Raw genomic sequence first — 13,661 nt, 5'->3', positions numbered from 1 at the left:
TGAGTTCACCATTTACACAACATATGCTGCAACCTTTTGTAATTTTAATAGTTTGTTTCATATTGGCTGGCTTCAAACAATAGCTGAATTTGCAAAGCTAGCGAGCACCAATTCCGTTTCAGTGGTGTTTGCTATAATCTTTGCTACCCGGGTTAAATAAAGGTGAAATAAAATAAATTAAAGTTCCCTTGCGACAATTTAGCTTTTGCAACGAGACCATTAAATATATTTAAGACAATGGTAGAAGAGAGTGTAGTTCTGTTCAGTTTGGACTTCAGTTTATCGCTAACCTTATCACAGGGACTTTGAAGCACTAACTTACATCATCTGCATGCTGATCTTGGAATAAATTGACGATAGCAAAGATTACATCTTTGACGACGCCACATAAATGGAATAGGTACTAGCTAGCTTAATAATTAATATTTGCACGCTAGCTCTGCATATTCAGCTAGTGTGTGTGCGTGATTGACTGGATTAACCTCACGTCAGTTATGTTCATTGAGTGCCTTTCAGACAGACACAACCCCTCTGTTACCTTGCCAACTAAGGAACTGGCAGTGGATCAAACCATTGTGAGGCAAAGGGTGGGGGGGGTCGTAATCTTTTGAAACTTAAAAACGCGCTATTAAGTGTCTATAATCAGCACAATTGCTTTCATTGCGTATTATTAATATTATTTAAATTACATAGTTATGTTTCAGTGATATATTGGGGGGGACAAATCATATTTATCCCAGGATGGGGGGGTCGTGTCCCCCCCGTCCCCCCCGGGATTTCCGCCTCTGCGCAAGCGTATAGATACTTTTCTACTCATTCATTACTGCTACAGTGCTTGTTGTAGCGCTTATAAAAAAGTGTTGAATACAAAGTGTTGACCTTGCTGAGTAAGAACTTAAACATGAACTCACTCATAAAAACAGCATATCTTTGCTGTATTTGACAGTTTCTCTCTCTCTAGTCATGGATTTATAAGTTTTGAAATCTCACAGTATCAACTTTGTTGTAGCTTTCTTTTATGCCTGCTAGGTTACTGAAGACACCGTCATCTGAGCCATCCGATTGGCCAGCGGTAATCTTATAGTGCACTTGATTTGCTCTCTGGTCCCGCTGGGAAAGCAGAGTGTGTACCTTTAGATACATGAAATGGATAAAAATGGCAACAGTTCACCTAACCGGCAAGCAAGGCATCTGAATCGGTTGCACCTACCGCCAACAACCTGTGACGAACACGTGGCTTTATTGTTGCATTTTTTACAGAAATATTTGGCGATCGACTATTTTAAGCCTTAGTTTGTAAAACACCAAAACGAAACATCCGGACAGGACCCAAAAAAGAGTTCCAAAAGACGTCGGCTCGTGCTTACAGGGGGGTAGCCTACCATGTCGGCTGCAATGGAATTGTATGAATGCCCATCATTTGTAAAACAGGCTGATGCGTTGGCTTTATTAGTCCTGATATCAGCTACCCAACATTATCAGGAGTTGTCGTGTGTTACACAGCGGGAAATACAGAAGCATTTTATTTTTCGCTATGACCAACTTGTCAAAAAAAATTACGGATACAAACGTGTACCACTGATCATGACAATGAGGTGAAACTCCTGGACATCTGCTGTGATTGTCCATTCCATACTGTCAATTGTACTTGACTCGTCCTGTTTTAGGATATGTTTAACATGACAGCGTTTTTCTCATTTGATTGGGCGCCATTTAGGTTAGGCTATTTGATCGGAGAAACATGCATGTGTCCATCTCCTTACATTGTCATACATTTTATTTCCAGCCTGTAGGCTACAGAAAAGGGCCATATACTACATGATTTGCTGCATGATTTATGAACAATATATTTGTTTTTACGGATGTGTCTCTCCAACAGCACCCTGGAGAGGCGCTATTTTGCTCCCCTGTCTTTGACAAAGTGGCCACTGTTTATCGCTGGGTGGCATCAGTGCTTACTTAAAACGCCCATATGCCACTGGTTGAGAAAATGTGACATTTTATGGGGGCAAAATTATGAGGTTTTATGTGTCATTGCATCAGGAAATGCCACCCTCGTTAATCTGCTGCCCTAGGTGGCCGCCTAATCCTGCCTAATAAGTGGGCTGTCCGTGAGCAAAGGTGTCAGCTAGAGATGAGGTCCACGAAGAGTTTGCGGTGGTTTGTAGTCTTGCGTGATGCTTACTTGATGCTAATTAGCATTTTCGAATCTGAGACTAAATAGAGCCGAATATATTCATAAAAGTCACCCTGTCCGAGAGAGTTTTACAGTTATCAAAAACGTCACGCCAGGGTAAGCCTACATGAAACACAGCCCTTATTTGAAGTGCTTCTAAAATCCACAATGGGTCAAATGAATGGTGGAAAAACGATTGGAACCATTTCCGTGTTTGACCAATAGGTTTTATGGGTATTGTGATGCGTCGACTGTGGGGCACAATTACCATATTGCTTACACTGTCAAATCCTCTCGGATCTCCACAAGCGCATAGGGTGTAGGATTGAGGAGTCCATTTGGTATTGATCCCATGTCTCCTCCCTAACAATGGGAGTCGGTGCCCCAAAGGCGGGAAGGCAGGCAAGCGACAAGTTTAGGTCCAAAATACGCCCTTAGAAACGCACTGGGTTTATTTTGGACAGAGTGAAACCAAATATTGTTCTGTGGTGAAACCTCTCGCATCGCCTCTTCCTCTCTGACACGGCCAAGTATTACATCCCATAATGCAATAGGAGGCCGTTGAGATCCAGCAGCTGGTGGTGAGTTTCCAAAGCGCCCAAGAGTCAGTAGCAGGCGGCTGACACATCTCTGAATCCATGTGACATTTTACGAACCTTTAAGCGTAAATGCATCAGATAAATATGCTGCTCAAGTGTCTTGCATATCTCCCTAAAGGCCTGTGAGTGTCTACAAGTACCACAGTATTCGTTGTTGGAGGATTCCTCCCCCGTCTGCCGGATCGCACCGAACAGGCAATGACAACGGCCTCAGCAACTCCGCAGCAGATGAGAGACCGGCTGCTGCAGGCCATCGATAGTCATAGCAATGTGAGTAACTAGCTATCTGGACGAATATTTGCTATCGCATTTTTAAAAAACTATGCCAATTATCCATTGTTAAATGATAGCTAATCATACAGGCTTGTGAGTTGACACCTTGCTTGCTAGCTAGCAAGCTTGCTACGCTAACGTTACCGGGCGTCAGCTAGTAAGTTAGCTAAGTTGCTAACCTGCCCAACAGGATAACGTTAATGTTTAGCCAGCTAGTTTTAGCATTGGCCAGCCTCTTAGCTAGCCAGTCACAACTCTCGCAGGTCAAACTACCAATACCATATGTTAACGTTAACTGGGCAGATGGCGAACTAGCTGCAAACGTAAAAACAAGTTCACTTTTGATACACTTTAGTAAAGAATGACAGACGAAATAGCGTTAGCCTAGCTAGTTTACTTCAAGTTGACACTTAACTTTTCTCGCATTCCTCGCCCGTCATACGTTGTTGCATAACTTCGCTAACGTTAGTAAGCTAGTAGCTACCACCTATCTATGTGCTTTTAAGCAACGCGGGTGTATTTAGTTACATACACTACCCGTTGCTTTCAATTCTAGTATTCGGTTGCACAAAAAGTCAGTGGGAAGCCAGAAGATAAATACAATTCCATTTCAACTTACTGTGCACTGGTGGCAGGAGGGTTGATCAATATATCTTGGGGAATTTGAGACAAAATCTAAAATATTAATATTGAAGACTTTAGGGTGTCCAATTAAAAAAATAAAAAATACATTTTGACGAATGGGTAAAATGTTGTCGATTAAACTTGTCTCGTATCATAGTGTGACAATACACAACACTGAACAATAATATAAATGCAGAAATTTAATTTTGAGTTAGTTCATAAGGAAATCAGTTTCTTGTAATAAAATCATTAGGCCCTAATCTATGTATATCATATTACTTGGAATAAAGTTAAAGTTGGGGAGTGGATCAGAAATCCAGTCATCACCATTTGCCTCATGCAGCGCAACACACCACCTTTGCATAGATTTGATTGGACTGTTGATTATGGAATGTTGTCCCGCTCATTTTCAATGGCTGTGCAAAATTTCTGGATATTGGCGGGAACTGGAACACGCTGTCGTACACGTCGATCCAGCGCCTCCCAAACATGCTCAATGGGTGACGTGTCTGAGTATGCAGGCCATACTCACCAGACATGTCACCCATTGAGCATGTGTGGGAGACCTGGGACTTTTCAGCTTCCAGGAATTGTGTAGAGATCCTTGCGACATTATCATACTGGAACGTGAGGTGATGGCGGCGGATGAATGGCACGACAATGGGCCTCGGGATCTTGTCACTGTGTATTGAAATTGCCATTGATCGTGCCAGGTTTCCTCCAGACATATCGCTTGGCATTCAGGCCAAAGAGTAAAATCTTGGTTTCATCAGACCAGAGAATCTTGTTTCTCTTGGTCTGAGTCCTTTAGGTGCCTTTTGGCAAACTGCAAGTGGGCTGTCTTGTGCCTTTTACTGAGGAGACCTGGGACTTCCATCTGGCCACTGTACCAGAAAAGCCTGAGGGTTGTTCTTCTGGAAGGTTCTCCCATCTCCAGAGGAGCTCTGTCAGAGTGACCATCGGGTTCTTGGTCACCTCCCTGATCAAGGCCCTTCTCCCCCGATTGCTCAGTTTGGCTGGGCGGCCAGCTCTAGGAAGAGTGTTGGTGGTTCCAAACTTGTTCCATTTAAGAATGATGGAGGCCACTGTGTTCTTGGGGACCTTCAATGCTATAGAATTGTTTTGGTACCCTTCCCCAGATCTGTGACACAATCCTGTCTCGGAGCTCTAAGGACAATTCCTTCGACTTCATGGCTTGGTTTTTGCTCCAACAAGCACTGTCAACTGTGGGACCTTATATAGACAGGTGTGTGTGCCTTTCCAAATCATGTCCAATCAATTCAATTTACCCCAGTTGCTCCAATCAAGTTGTAGAAACATTTCAAGGATGATCAATGGAACAGGATCCACCTGAGCTCAATTTCAATTCTCATAGCAAAGGGTCTGACTACTTATGTAAATAAGGTATTTCTGCCTTTTTTAGTTTTAATAAATTAACAATTTCAAAAAACCTGTTCACTTTGTCCTCTGAGCAAGAGGACAAGTACATTAGTCTCTAGTTTGAGAAACATACGCCTCAAGTCCTCAACTGGCAGCTTCATTAAATAGTACCCGCTAAAACACCAGTCTCAATGTCAACAGTGAAGAGGCGACTCCGTGGTGCTGGCCTTCTAGGCAGAGTTGCAAGGAAAAAGCCATATCTCAAACTGGCCAATAAAAGATTAAGATGGGCAAAAGAACACAGACACTGGACAGAGGAACTGCAAAAGGGTTTTCTAATGATCAATTATCCTTTTAAAATTATAAACTTGGATTAGTTAACACAACGTGCCATTGGAACACAAGAGTGATGGTTGCTGATAATGGGCCTCTGTACACCTATGTAGATATTCCATAAAAAAAAAACAGCCGTTTCCAGCTACAATAGTCATTTACAACATTAACAATGTCTACACTGTATTTCTGATCAATTTGATATTTTAATGGACAAAAAATTAAATCCTTTTTTTTTTTTTTAAATAAACAAGGACATTTCTAAGTGACCCCAAACTTTTAAATGGTAGTGTGTACCAGTCAAAAGTTTGAACACCTACTCATTCCAGGGTTTTGTTTTATTTTTACTATTTTCTACATTGTTGATTGTGTGCAAAGCTGTTAAGGCAAAGGGTGGCTACTTTTGGTTACTACATAATTCCATATGTGTTATTTCATAGTTCATGTCTTCACTATTATTCTACAATGTAGAAAATAGTAAAAATAAAACAAAACCCTGGAATGAGTAGGTGTCAACTTCTTTGACTAGTACTAGATATTTATGTTTTGGAATTTTTACCCCTTATAGGGTGACTAAATCAATGGAGGCCAGAGAAAAGTGGTAAAAAATCTGGAAAATTGCATCGCGTCAGCTAGGCTAGATTCTGTGCAAGAAATAAGGCTACTGGCTACCTGACAGGCTCCTTTGCCTGTTGAACTCGTCATCTTTCTTCTCGAATCCGCAGGACATTTCTTTATTTAACCAGGTAGGCCGGTTGAGAACAAGTTCTCATTTACAACTGCGACCTGGCCAAGATAAAGCAAAGCAGTGTGACACAAACAACACAGTTACACATGGGATAAACAAACGTACAGTCAATAACACAATAGAAAAATCTATATACAATGTGTGCAAATGTAGTAAGATTAGGGAGTTAAGGCAATAAACAGGCCATAGTGGTGAAATAATTACAATTTAGCATTAACACCAGAGTGATAGATGTGCAGATGATGATGTGCAAGTAGAGAACAATATGGGGATGAGGTAGTTGGATGGGATGTGTACAGGTGCAGTGATTGGTAAGCTGCTCTGACAGCTGATGCTTAAAGTTAGTGAGGGAGATATGTCTCCAGCTTTAGTGATTTTTGCAATTTGTTCCAGTCATTGGCAGCAGAGAACTGGAAGGAAAGGCGGCCAAAGGAGGAGTAGGCTTTGGGGGTGACCAGTGAAATATACCTGCTGGAGTGAGTGCCACGGGTGGCTGTTGCTATGGTAACCAGTGAGCTGAGATAAGATTGGGCTTTACCTAGCAAAGACTTATAGGTGACCTGGAGCCAGTGGGTTTGGCGACGAATATGAAGTGAGGGCCAGCCAACGAGAGCATACAGGTCGCAGTGGTGGGTAGTATATGGGGCTTTGGTGACAAAACAGATGGCACTGTGATAGACTACATCTAATTTGCTGAGTAGAGTGTAGGAGGCTATTTTGTAAATGACATCGCCGATGTCAAGGATCGGTAGGGTAGTCAGTTTTACGAGGTTATGTTTAGCAGCATGAGTGAAGGATGCTTTGTAGCAAAATAGGAAGCCAATTCTAGATGTAATTTTGGATTGGAGATGCTTAATGTGAGTCTGGAAGGAGAGTTTACAGTCTAACCAGACACCTAGGTATTTGTAGTTGTCCACATATTCTAACTCAGAACCGTCCAGAGTAGTGATGCTAGTCGAGCGGGTGGGTGCGGGCAGCGATCGGTTGAAGAGCATGCATTTAGTTTTACTAGCATTTTAGAGCAGTTAGAGGCTACGGAAGGAGTGTTGTATGGTATTGAAGCTCGTCTGGAGGTTTGACATAAAGCAATAGAGGTAAGATGGATATCGATTTGAGACATGACATGTAATATTTTAGTATATGCTTTTCATGTTATTCAAAATCATACATTTTTCAAAGATTTCTCACAAGTACAAGAACATCTCTGAAATGTCAATGAAGCACTGAGAATATGCCAAGCTTTATTTTCCAAGACTTTTACATGCAATTGTTTCTTTTTGTGACCCGTGGAAACCACTTTGATGACGACCACCACAAGAAGAAACCTGAACCTCTGTCAACAGCTCTGCGCTTATTATCATCTGTATTAGGTTCTCACGTTTTAGAACGTAATAATGAGAAAATCAATGCTTTCACAATGCCTGAAATGCTAGTGGTAGTTACATGTTTTTGTTTGTTTTAATTTTAGGGCACATTGACAGATTTTTCACATAGTCGGCTATGGGAATTCGAACCAGGAACCTTTTGTTTACTGGCCCAATGCTCTTAACCGCTTGACTACCTGCTGCACAATTGTATAACATAGAGGTCCTTGAAAATTCTAATTAAGTACTTGAAAATGTCCCTGAATTTGACTTGCCAATGCCTGGATGAACCCTGCTTAAAGGATGTATAGTCCTAGGCCTATGTTGTAAGTGGGGTTATGGACCAATTTGAATATATTCCTTTAAGTACACATGTGGAACTGCATAAAAATTTAAAAATGAATAAATCAAACCATTTTGATCCCAATGTCACAGAAAGATATATATATATGAGATCGATCGTATACCGTGGTATTTGGAAATGCCCACAGGATGGTATTTCTGTACCGTTCAAACCTATTTATTTGTAGCTACTTAAGTAAATACCTGCAGCCAACTTGTGCAATACATTAGGAGATAAAGCAGATTGCGCTCTTTCACCAGTCACATTATTTAACATTATGAAGCTTACCGTATTTCTCCAGAACAGTTGAATCAGCAAATTTCTTGTGCCCATTTTATGAAGCAATTTTATCCAATGTATTTCTGTATATTTTTGCTTTAGGACATTTATAATATTTTTCTTACATTTAGTTCCGCTGGAAAGTTATAAGCTTCCAAAGTTTTGAATAGAAAAGGCCATTCAAGACTGTCTAAAGCCTTTTCTGCATCAACAGCCATGATTGATATATCTTGTTTTTTTGTGTATGGTATTAAACTGAAACATGTATTTGTTTGAGTGTCTATTTTTAATAAACCCTGTATGTATCAAGTCTAAGACTTTGACCATTCTATTGCTTATGAGCGTAGTTATTATTGTATTGTCACAGGGTGTCCTATTCACTGTTTCTTATGGATACCGATACCTACGTTTTATATATGCAACAAGCTACTGTCCATGGCTGGCTGGCTAGCTAGCTAACATGTTTTAAACCAGTGGTCACCAACTGGGTGATCGACTTCGATCTCCACGTCATTCCTTGTCGAGCACCAAACATTTCTGTAAAAAACCCAACGGTAAAGCCTTACGTTCCTATTTTTCTCATTTGTTTCACGCCGTGGGTGGTATTTGCACCTGATTCAGAAGCACTAGTGCCATGGAGGCAAAGTCTTCCTATTTTGAACCATTTCATGTGTCTGAAGGTAGAACTCCACCTACCCGGCAGGCCCAGAGGTAAAATCAAGTGCACCTTTAGGCCTACCGCTGGCCAATCAGCTCAGATCACCATGTCTGCAGTTTGTTTGAGCCATAGACTCTAGAAAGAAGACGAGAGCGCACAGCGAAGTTGATAGTGAGATTTCAAAACTTTTAAAACCATGACTAGAGCGAATCAACAAATACAGTATGGTTTTGAGTGAGCTCATGTTTAAATTGTTATTCAGCACTGTCAACACTTTGTGTATTTTTAGGGCTTATAAAAGTATTGAACATACTCTCTACTTCCACTCACTCTACAACCAGCACTGCAGCTGTATTGATTGAGTAGCAAAGTGTTTCGTTAAGCTTGCGTTATTATTAACGGCTTGTGTCATTTAATATCGAGGGATGTTTCACTTTCTCTGGTCATAGGAGTAACAACATGAATTGGTGCACAATGCAGATATGAGGTTCGCCGTTAGCTGGAATACGATGTCCCCTTTCCTCAGCGGGAGGGAGCGCGGCAGGACGGTGAGGCAGCGTTGCTGCTGTGCTCTCCCCCTCTGACCATCAGATGAAGGCCATCAGTCCAGTACAATTTTAAAATGCTAGTTATTATGCTCAGCTGCGCAAATGATCTGTTACCAGTTTATGTACCTCAAATTAGTTAATTGAAAAATGGTCTGAGAACAACATTGGCAGGTCAATTCAAGCATAGCCAATATACACTGAATGTTTTGGACCTGTACCCTACTGCCCAAACCTCATTGCAACAAAACTGTTTTTTTTGAATAGGTTCATGTTGCACAGGCTTATGTTTAAGTCATGTTTGAAAAATAAATCTCAGCTTGCATTTTGACTCTGATCTTGACTCAAAAGTCTGGTGCGCACTGTTGAAATAATATAATAATTGCTAGACTGATTGTTAGACAGTTAATAGCCAGCATAGCGTTTAGCTCTAGCAAGGTAGTAGGCCAGCCAGCAAGCCAACTGTTGTGTACTTAGCTGTTACTTCTAACTAGCTTAGTAACTCTGTGCTGAAAATCTGTGTTCTGATCATCTCTTTTGCTCCTTCCAGCAGATTCACAATATGGTGGCAGTATTAGAAGTTATCACATACTTGGAGAAATTCCCTATCACCAAAGAAGCACTTGAGGTAAGACCCAAAGCTTTTTAAGTGCTTTGATTGTTGCCTGTGACAATGATTTTAGTATTCTTAAAAGGATAATTTGGGATTTTGGCAACATAGCCCTTTTTATCTATTTTGCTACTATTGGCTTGTGAACTACCTCCAACTTCCTTCATACTGGACACATAGACATAGAAATGGGATCCACAAGTTCATCTGACTCTGGGCCAAAATCCCAAAGTATCCCCTTTAACAACTTTTTATTTGAATTACCAATTTAGGAAACCCGATTGGGGAAACTGATCAATGACGTGAGGAAGAAGACCAAGGATAAAGACCTTGCCAAGCGTGCCAAGAAGCTTTTGCGGAGCTGGCAGAAATTGATCGACCCAGGGCAAAATGAGACTCCATCGCGGGGGGCAGTAAGTGTCTCGGGCTCTGCCAATGGCAGTGCCCACCCCTGTCGGACTGACGTTCCACCCCCTGACGTATCCCTGGCAGGCAAAGGTGTCCAAGAGGTCAAAACCAGAAATGACGTCCACAACACCTACTCGCCCAAAGCGGAGAAGTCAAGCAGCAGGAAGCGTAGAGGGGAGCAAAAGGACAGTGTGCACTTACCGGCCAAAACTTCCAAGATGTCCCCCAACGAGCAGATGCACAACTCCACTCCGCCACCTCCCACAAATGGGATTGCAGGTAACCCTGAGGCTCCCCAAGACCTAGAGGCTACCCCTTCGCCGGACAGGGCCCGGACAGAGCACATTGAGAATGAAAAACACAGTAGAATCCCTGTCAATGCTGTCAAACCTCACCCCAGCTCCCCGGGCATCGCCAAACTACCTAGCACTTCCTCTTTACTCAAGACTGCTGTGTTGCAGCAGCAAGCAAGGCTGGACGAAGGAGGAGGGCAATATCTGACCAAAAGCCCCCGCTGTGCCTCAAGTCCACGGACTATGAAGCAAGAGACTATGTCCAAGCACTCTTCAACATATGCACCAAAAGGGACTATCCCAAGCCCAGCGCGGAGTCCTCGCTTGCCTTCGTCCCAGCCTTTAACGTCCCCAGCCCAAGTGTCTCATGTGAATGGGCCGCCACCCCCTGCCCATAGGGCCTCACTGCACTGGCCTGGCTCCACAGAGGCCACCACCAATCCCCCACACAGCACTGCAACACTGGAACCCCCGCCTGTCTTCCTTCCCACCACCCATCCCGCCCCACAAAACTCTGAGAGCGCGGAACTCCACAGACCCACCCCCTCCTCCTCTGTAATGGTAGTCAAGGCTGAGGCAGAAGTCTCTGCCTCCAGCTCGGACCGCAAAAAGAGGAAGAAGTACAGGTCCAGGGACTACTCTGTCAACCTGCAGGGGCAGGACACGGAGGACAAAACAAAGCCTGTGCGGTTAAAAGAACGCAGGCTAACGTTTGATCCTGTGACTGGACAGATCAAGTCCATGGTACATAAAGAACCCTGTCAGGTGGAGGAACCCCCAATGCCACCTTCCCCTAAGCCCCAGCAGAGAACTGATCTGCATCCGCAGCAGCCTCCCACCCCAAGCCCCTTCCAACAGACTAACTGGAAAGAGCTGTCCCGAAACGAGATCATCCAGTCCTACCTAAACCTTCAGAGCAACGTGCTCACATCCTCGAGGGTCCAGGCCCCCGGCGCGCACTTTTTCATGTCAGAATACCTGAAACGGGAGGAGAGCGATCTCAGGGAGGCGAGGCGAGGAGTCCACGTCTTGCAGCTGGATAGCTCGGTAACGGACACACCTGGAGTGAGCCGGGAGGTGACCGACAAGGACCTCCACAGAGTACATACGGAGCACTGGCAAGGGGTAAATGGTTGTTACGACACCAAGGGCACTTGGTACGACTGGACGGAGTGTATATCGTTGGACCCACATGGGGATGAGAGCAAACTGAACATCCTGCCATATATTTGCCTAGACTGAGATGGGGTGTCTGTCCCAAGTTTGTCAAAGGGCTGTTTCAGTTCTGTTTTTCAAAAATAAAAAGTTGCAGGAAAGATGTGCCCGTTTGCAGAGTGCTGCTACTAACAATTCATTGCAAACTAGGGTTCTAGTGTAGGGTTGGCTGGAGTTTAGCTTTCCAGTTACGTGCTCAGAGGGTGTTGAAAGCGTTTATCTAGCACAGTTAAAGCCGAACGTGTCCAGTGAGTGGAATACTGACACCTATTTGGGAGTTACAAGAAGCTTTATGTGACATCTACAAAAATAAATTATACAATTTCTTATCATGTATGCATCTATTTATTTGACCTTTTCAGTTTTTTTGGGAGGTTTATGGAAACGATGTACAAAACCTGTAGAGCTTTTCTGTTTGCGTCACATACTGTTGACCTGTTCTGCAATGCAAAAGAGGCATAACATTGTTTTACACATTCTTTTGTTTTTGGTTGGCCGATACATGTTAGCGATCCAACATTCCATACTCCACCCCTCATCTTCTCTCCTCACCACTCTGTTCTGATGTACACATGCCATCATGCGTTTCTTCCCGGAGGAAGTTCAACAAAAATGTGCCTCCTTTTGTTCAATCAACAAAGTATTTTAAAAGTTATCTTTGTTTTTCTATTTACTTCTCCCCCAACAATCCTCACCCAGGCAGAAAATGTTGAAACAGAGGGGACTAATACAACTGTGAGGACAAGAAAATAAGGAATTGTTTGTATGCTGGAACTATACTTGTTAACATTCCTTTAGCAATCGTTTTGGCTTATGAAATTTAATCACGAGACTTTCAAAGTTGAACAGCCTTTATGAATATACAGAAATGAAACCTTTCTATTTAGTTTAGAGGCAGGCATCTTCTGTAATTTCATAATTTACATTAAGGTATGTGTAGATACAAACAAAACACCTGCAAGGTCCACATTTTTGACAGTCAATTTCCCTCCAATCTTTCAAGGGTTTGTATTGCAGGAATGTTCTACTCATTGAGAAGCGTGCGTGATGGTAAATGAACAAGTGTTGTTTCTTTTGCTATTTTGTTGAAAACTACAAACTTAGAGAGAGCGCCGCCTTAACGTTTTCCATGTGACAATTCAGAGAACTGTTTTGTTTTTCTTATTCTCATCTTGCATTGCCACGGTTCTCCACATATGACATGACTTCAGATGGGGTAAGGTCAGACTGTGCGCCGCTACATTCATCCCTACCAATGTGCCTTTTTGATGTCAAATCTGGATTTGCTTTCGCATAACACTCCTGTCCTTGGAACTAGGTTTGTGTGTTGCAATTCCAAATTCCATGTCCGATGATGCTGGAATATGCACCATCTTTTTTTTTTCTAAGCAATGGTCCTTAGTGAACTCTGATCCAGAATGGGTAAATTGCATACAATGAGGCATCACTCAAACACAGCTCGCAATAAAGAAATGCTAAAGATGATTGATTGTGGATCTGGTCAGTTTGACTGGGACATCTTTATTTGTTCAGTGTTTAACATCTCATTTGTTTGAAAAATAAAGTGATCTAAACCCTATGCACAGTTTTCTCATTTGCGATAAGACTTCATTCTTACGCAATATAAACCCAGATGTTTTTGTATTGTATTCATGATGGGATTATTAACAGGTCAATGTTGGCTTTAATATGGTACATACAATGATGTATGTCTACACTATGTAGGTACATTACTCCTTTGGTTTCCATTGTGTTCTCAGTGAATCCTCATGGGGGAGCACTTGGCCAGTTTATGAAGTAATAGAGAAATTCA

General features: G+C 42.4%; 1 protein-coding gene across 4 annotated transcripts; it reads left to right on the top strand.

Annotated features, from left to right (window-relative positions):
* The first annotated feature begins 1,186 nt into the window (after positions 1-1,186).
* LOC106568954 (mediator of RNA polymerase II transcription subunit 26) lies at positions 1,187-13,427 on the top strand. Of its 4 annotated transcripts, none has more exons than XM_014139838.2 (4): positions 1,187-2,757; positions 2,894-3,045; positions 9,873-9,950; positions 10,205-13,427. In XM_014139838.2, the coding sequence occupies exons 2-4, from the start codon at positions 2,974-2,976 to the stop codon at positions 11,873-11,875; spliced, it is 1,821 nt and encodes a 606-aa protein (XP_013995313.2). In that variant the 5' UTR covers positions 1,187-2,757; positions 2,894-2,973; the 3' UTR covers positions 11,876-13,427. The 4 variants fall into 4 exon arrangements, with proteins under 4 accessions (XP_013995313.2, XP_013995314.2, XP_013995315.2 ...); XM_014139840.2 differs by having other exon boundaries at positions 1,188-2,757; positions 9,876-9,950; XM_014139839.2 differs by having other exon boundaries at positions 1,187-3,045.
* Positions 13,428-13,661: the final 234 nt, after the last annotated feature.

The sequence above is a fragment of the Salmo salar genome, chromosome ssa14 (genome assembly GCF_905237065.1).
Source record: "Salmo salar chromosome ssa14, Ssal_v3.1, whole genome shotgun sequence".
NCBI lineage: Eukaryota > Metazoa > Chordata > Actinopteri > Salmoniformes > Salmonidae > Salmo > Salmo salar.
The sequence above is the reverse complement of the archived record's forward strand: the minus strand, read 5'-3'. Positions and strand labels throughout refer to the sequence as shown.

Excerpts from the sequence above, each read along its gene's own strand:
- LOC106568954 (XM_014139838.2), top strand. The coding sequence starts at position 2,974 with ATGACAACGGCCTCAGCAACTCCGCAGCAGATGAGAGACCGGCTGCTG. Across the intron at positions 3,046-9,872 it reads CCATCGATAGTCATAGCAAT|CAGATTCACAATATGGTGGC; the intron begins GTGAGTAACTAG and ends TGCTCCTTCCAG. Across the intron at positions 9,951-10,204 it reads TCACCAAAGAAGCACTTGAG|GAAACCCGATTGGGGAAACT; the intron begins GTAAGACCCAAA and ends TTACCAATTTAG.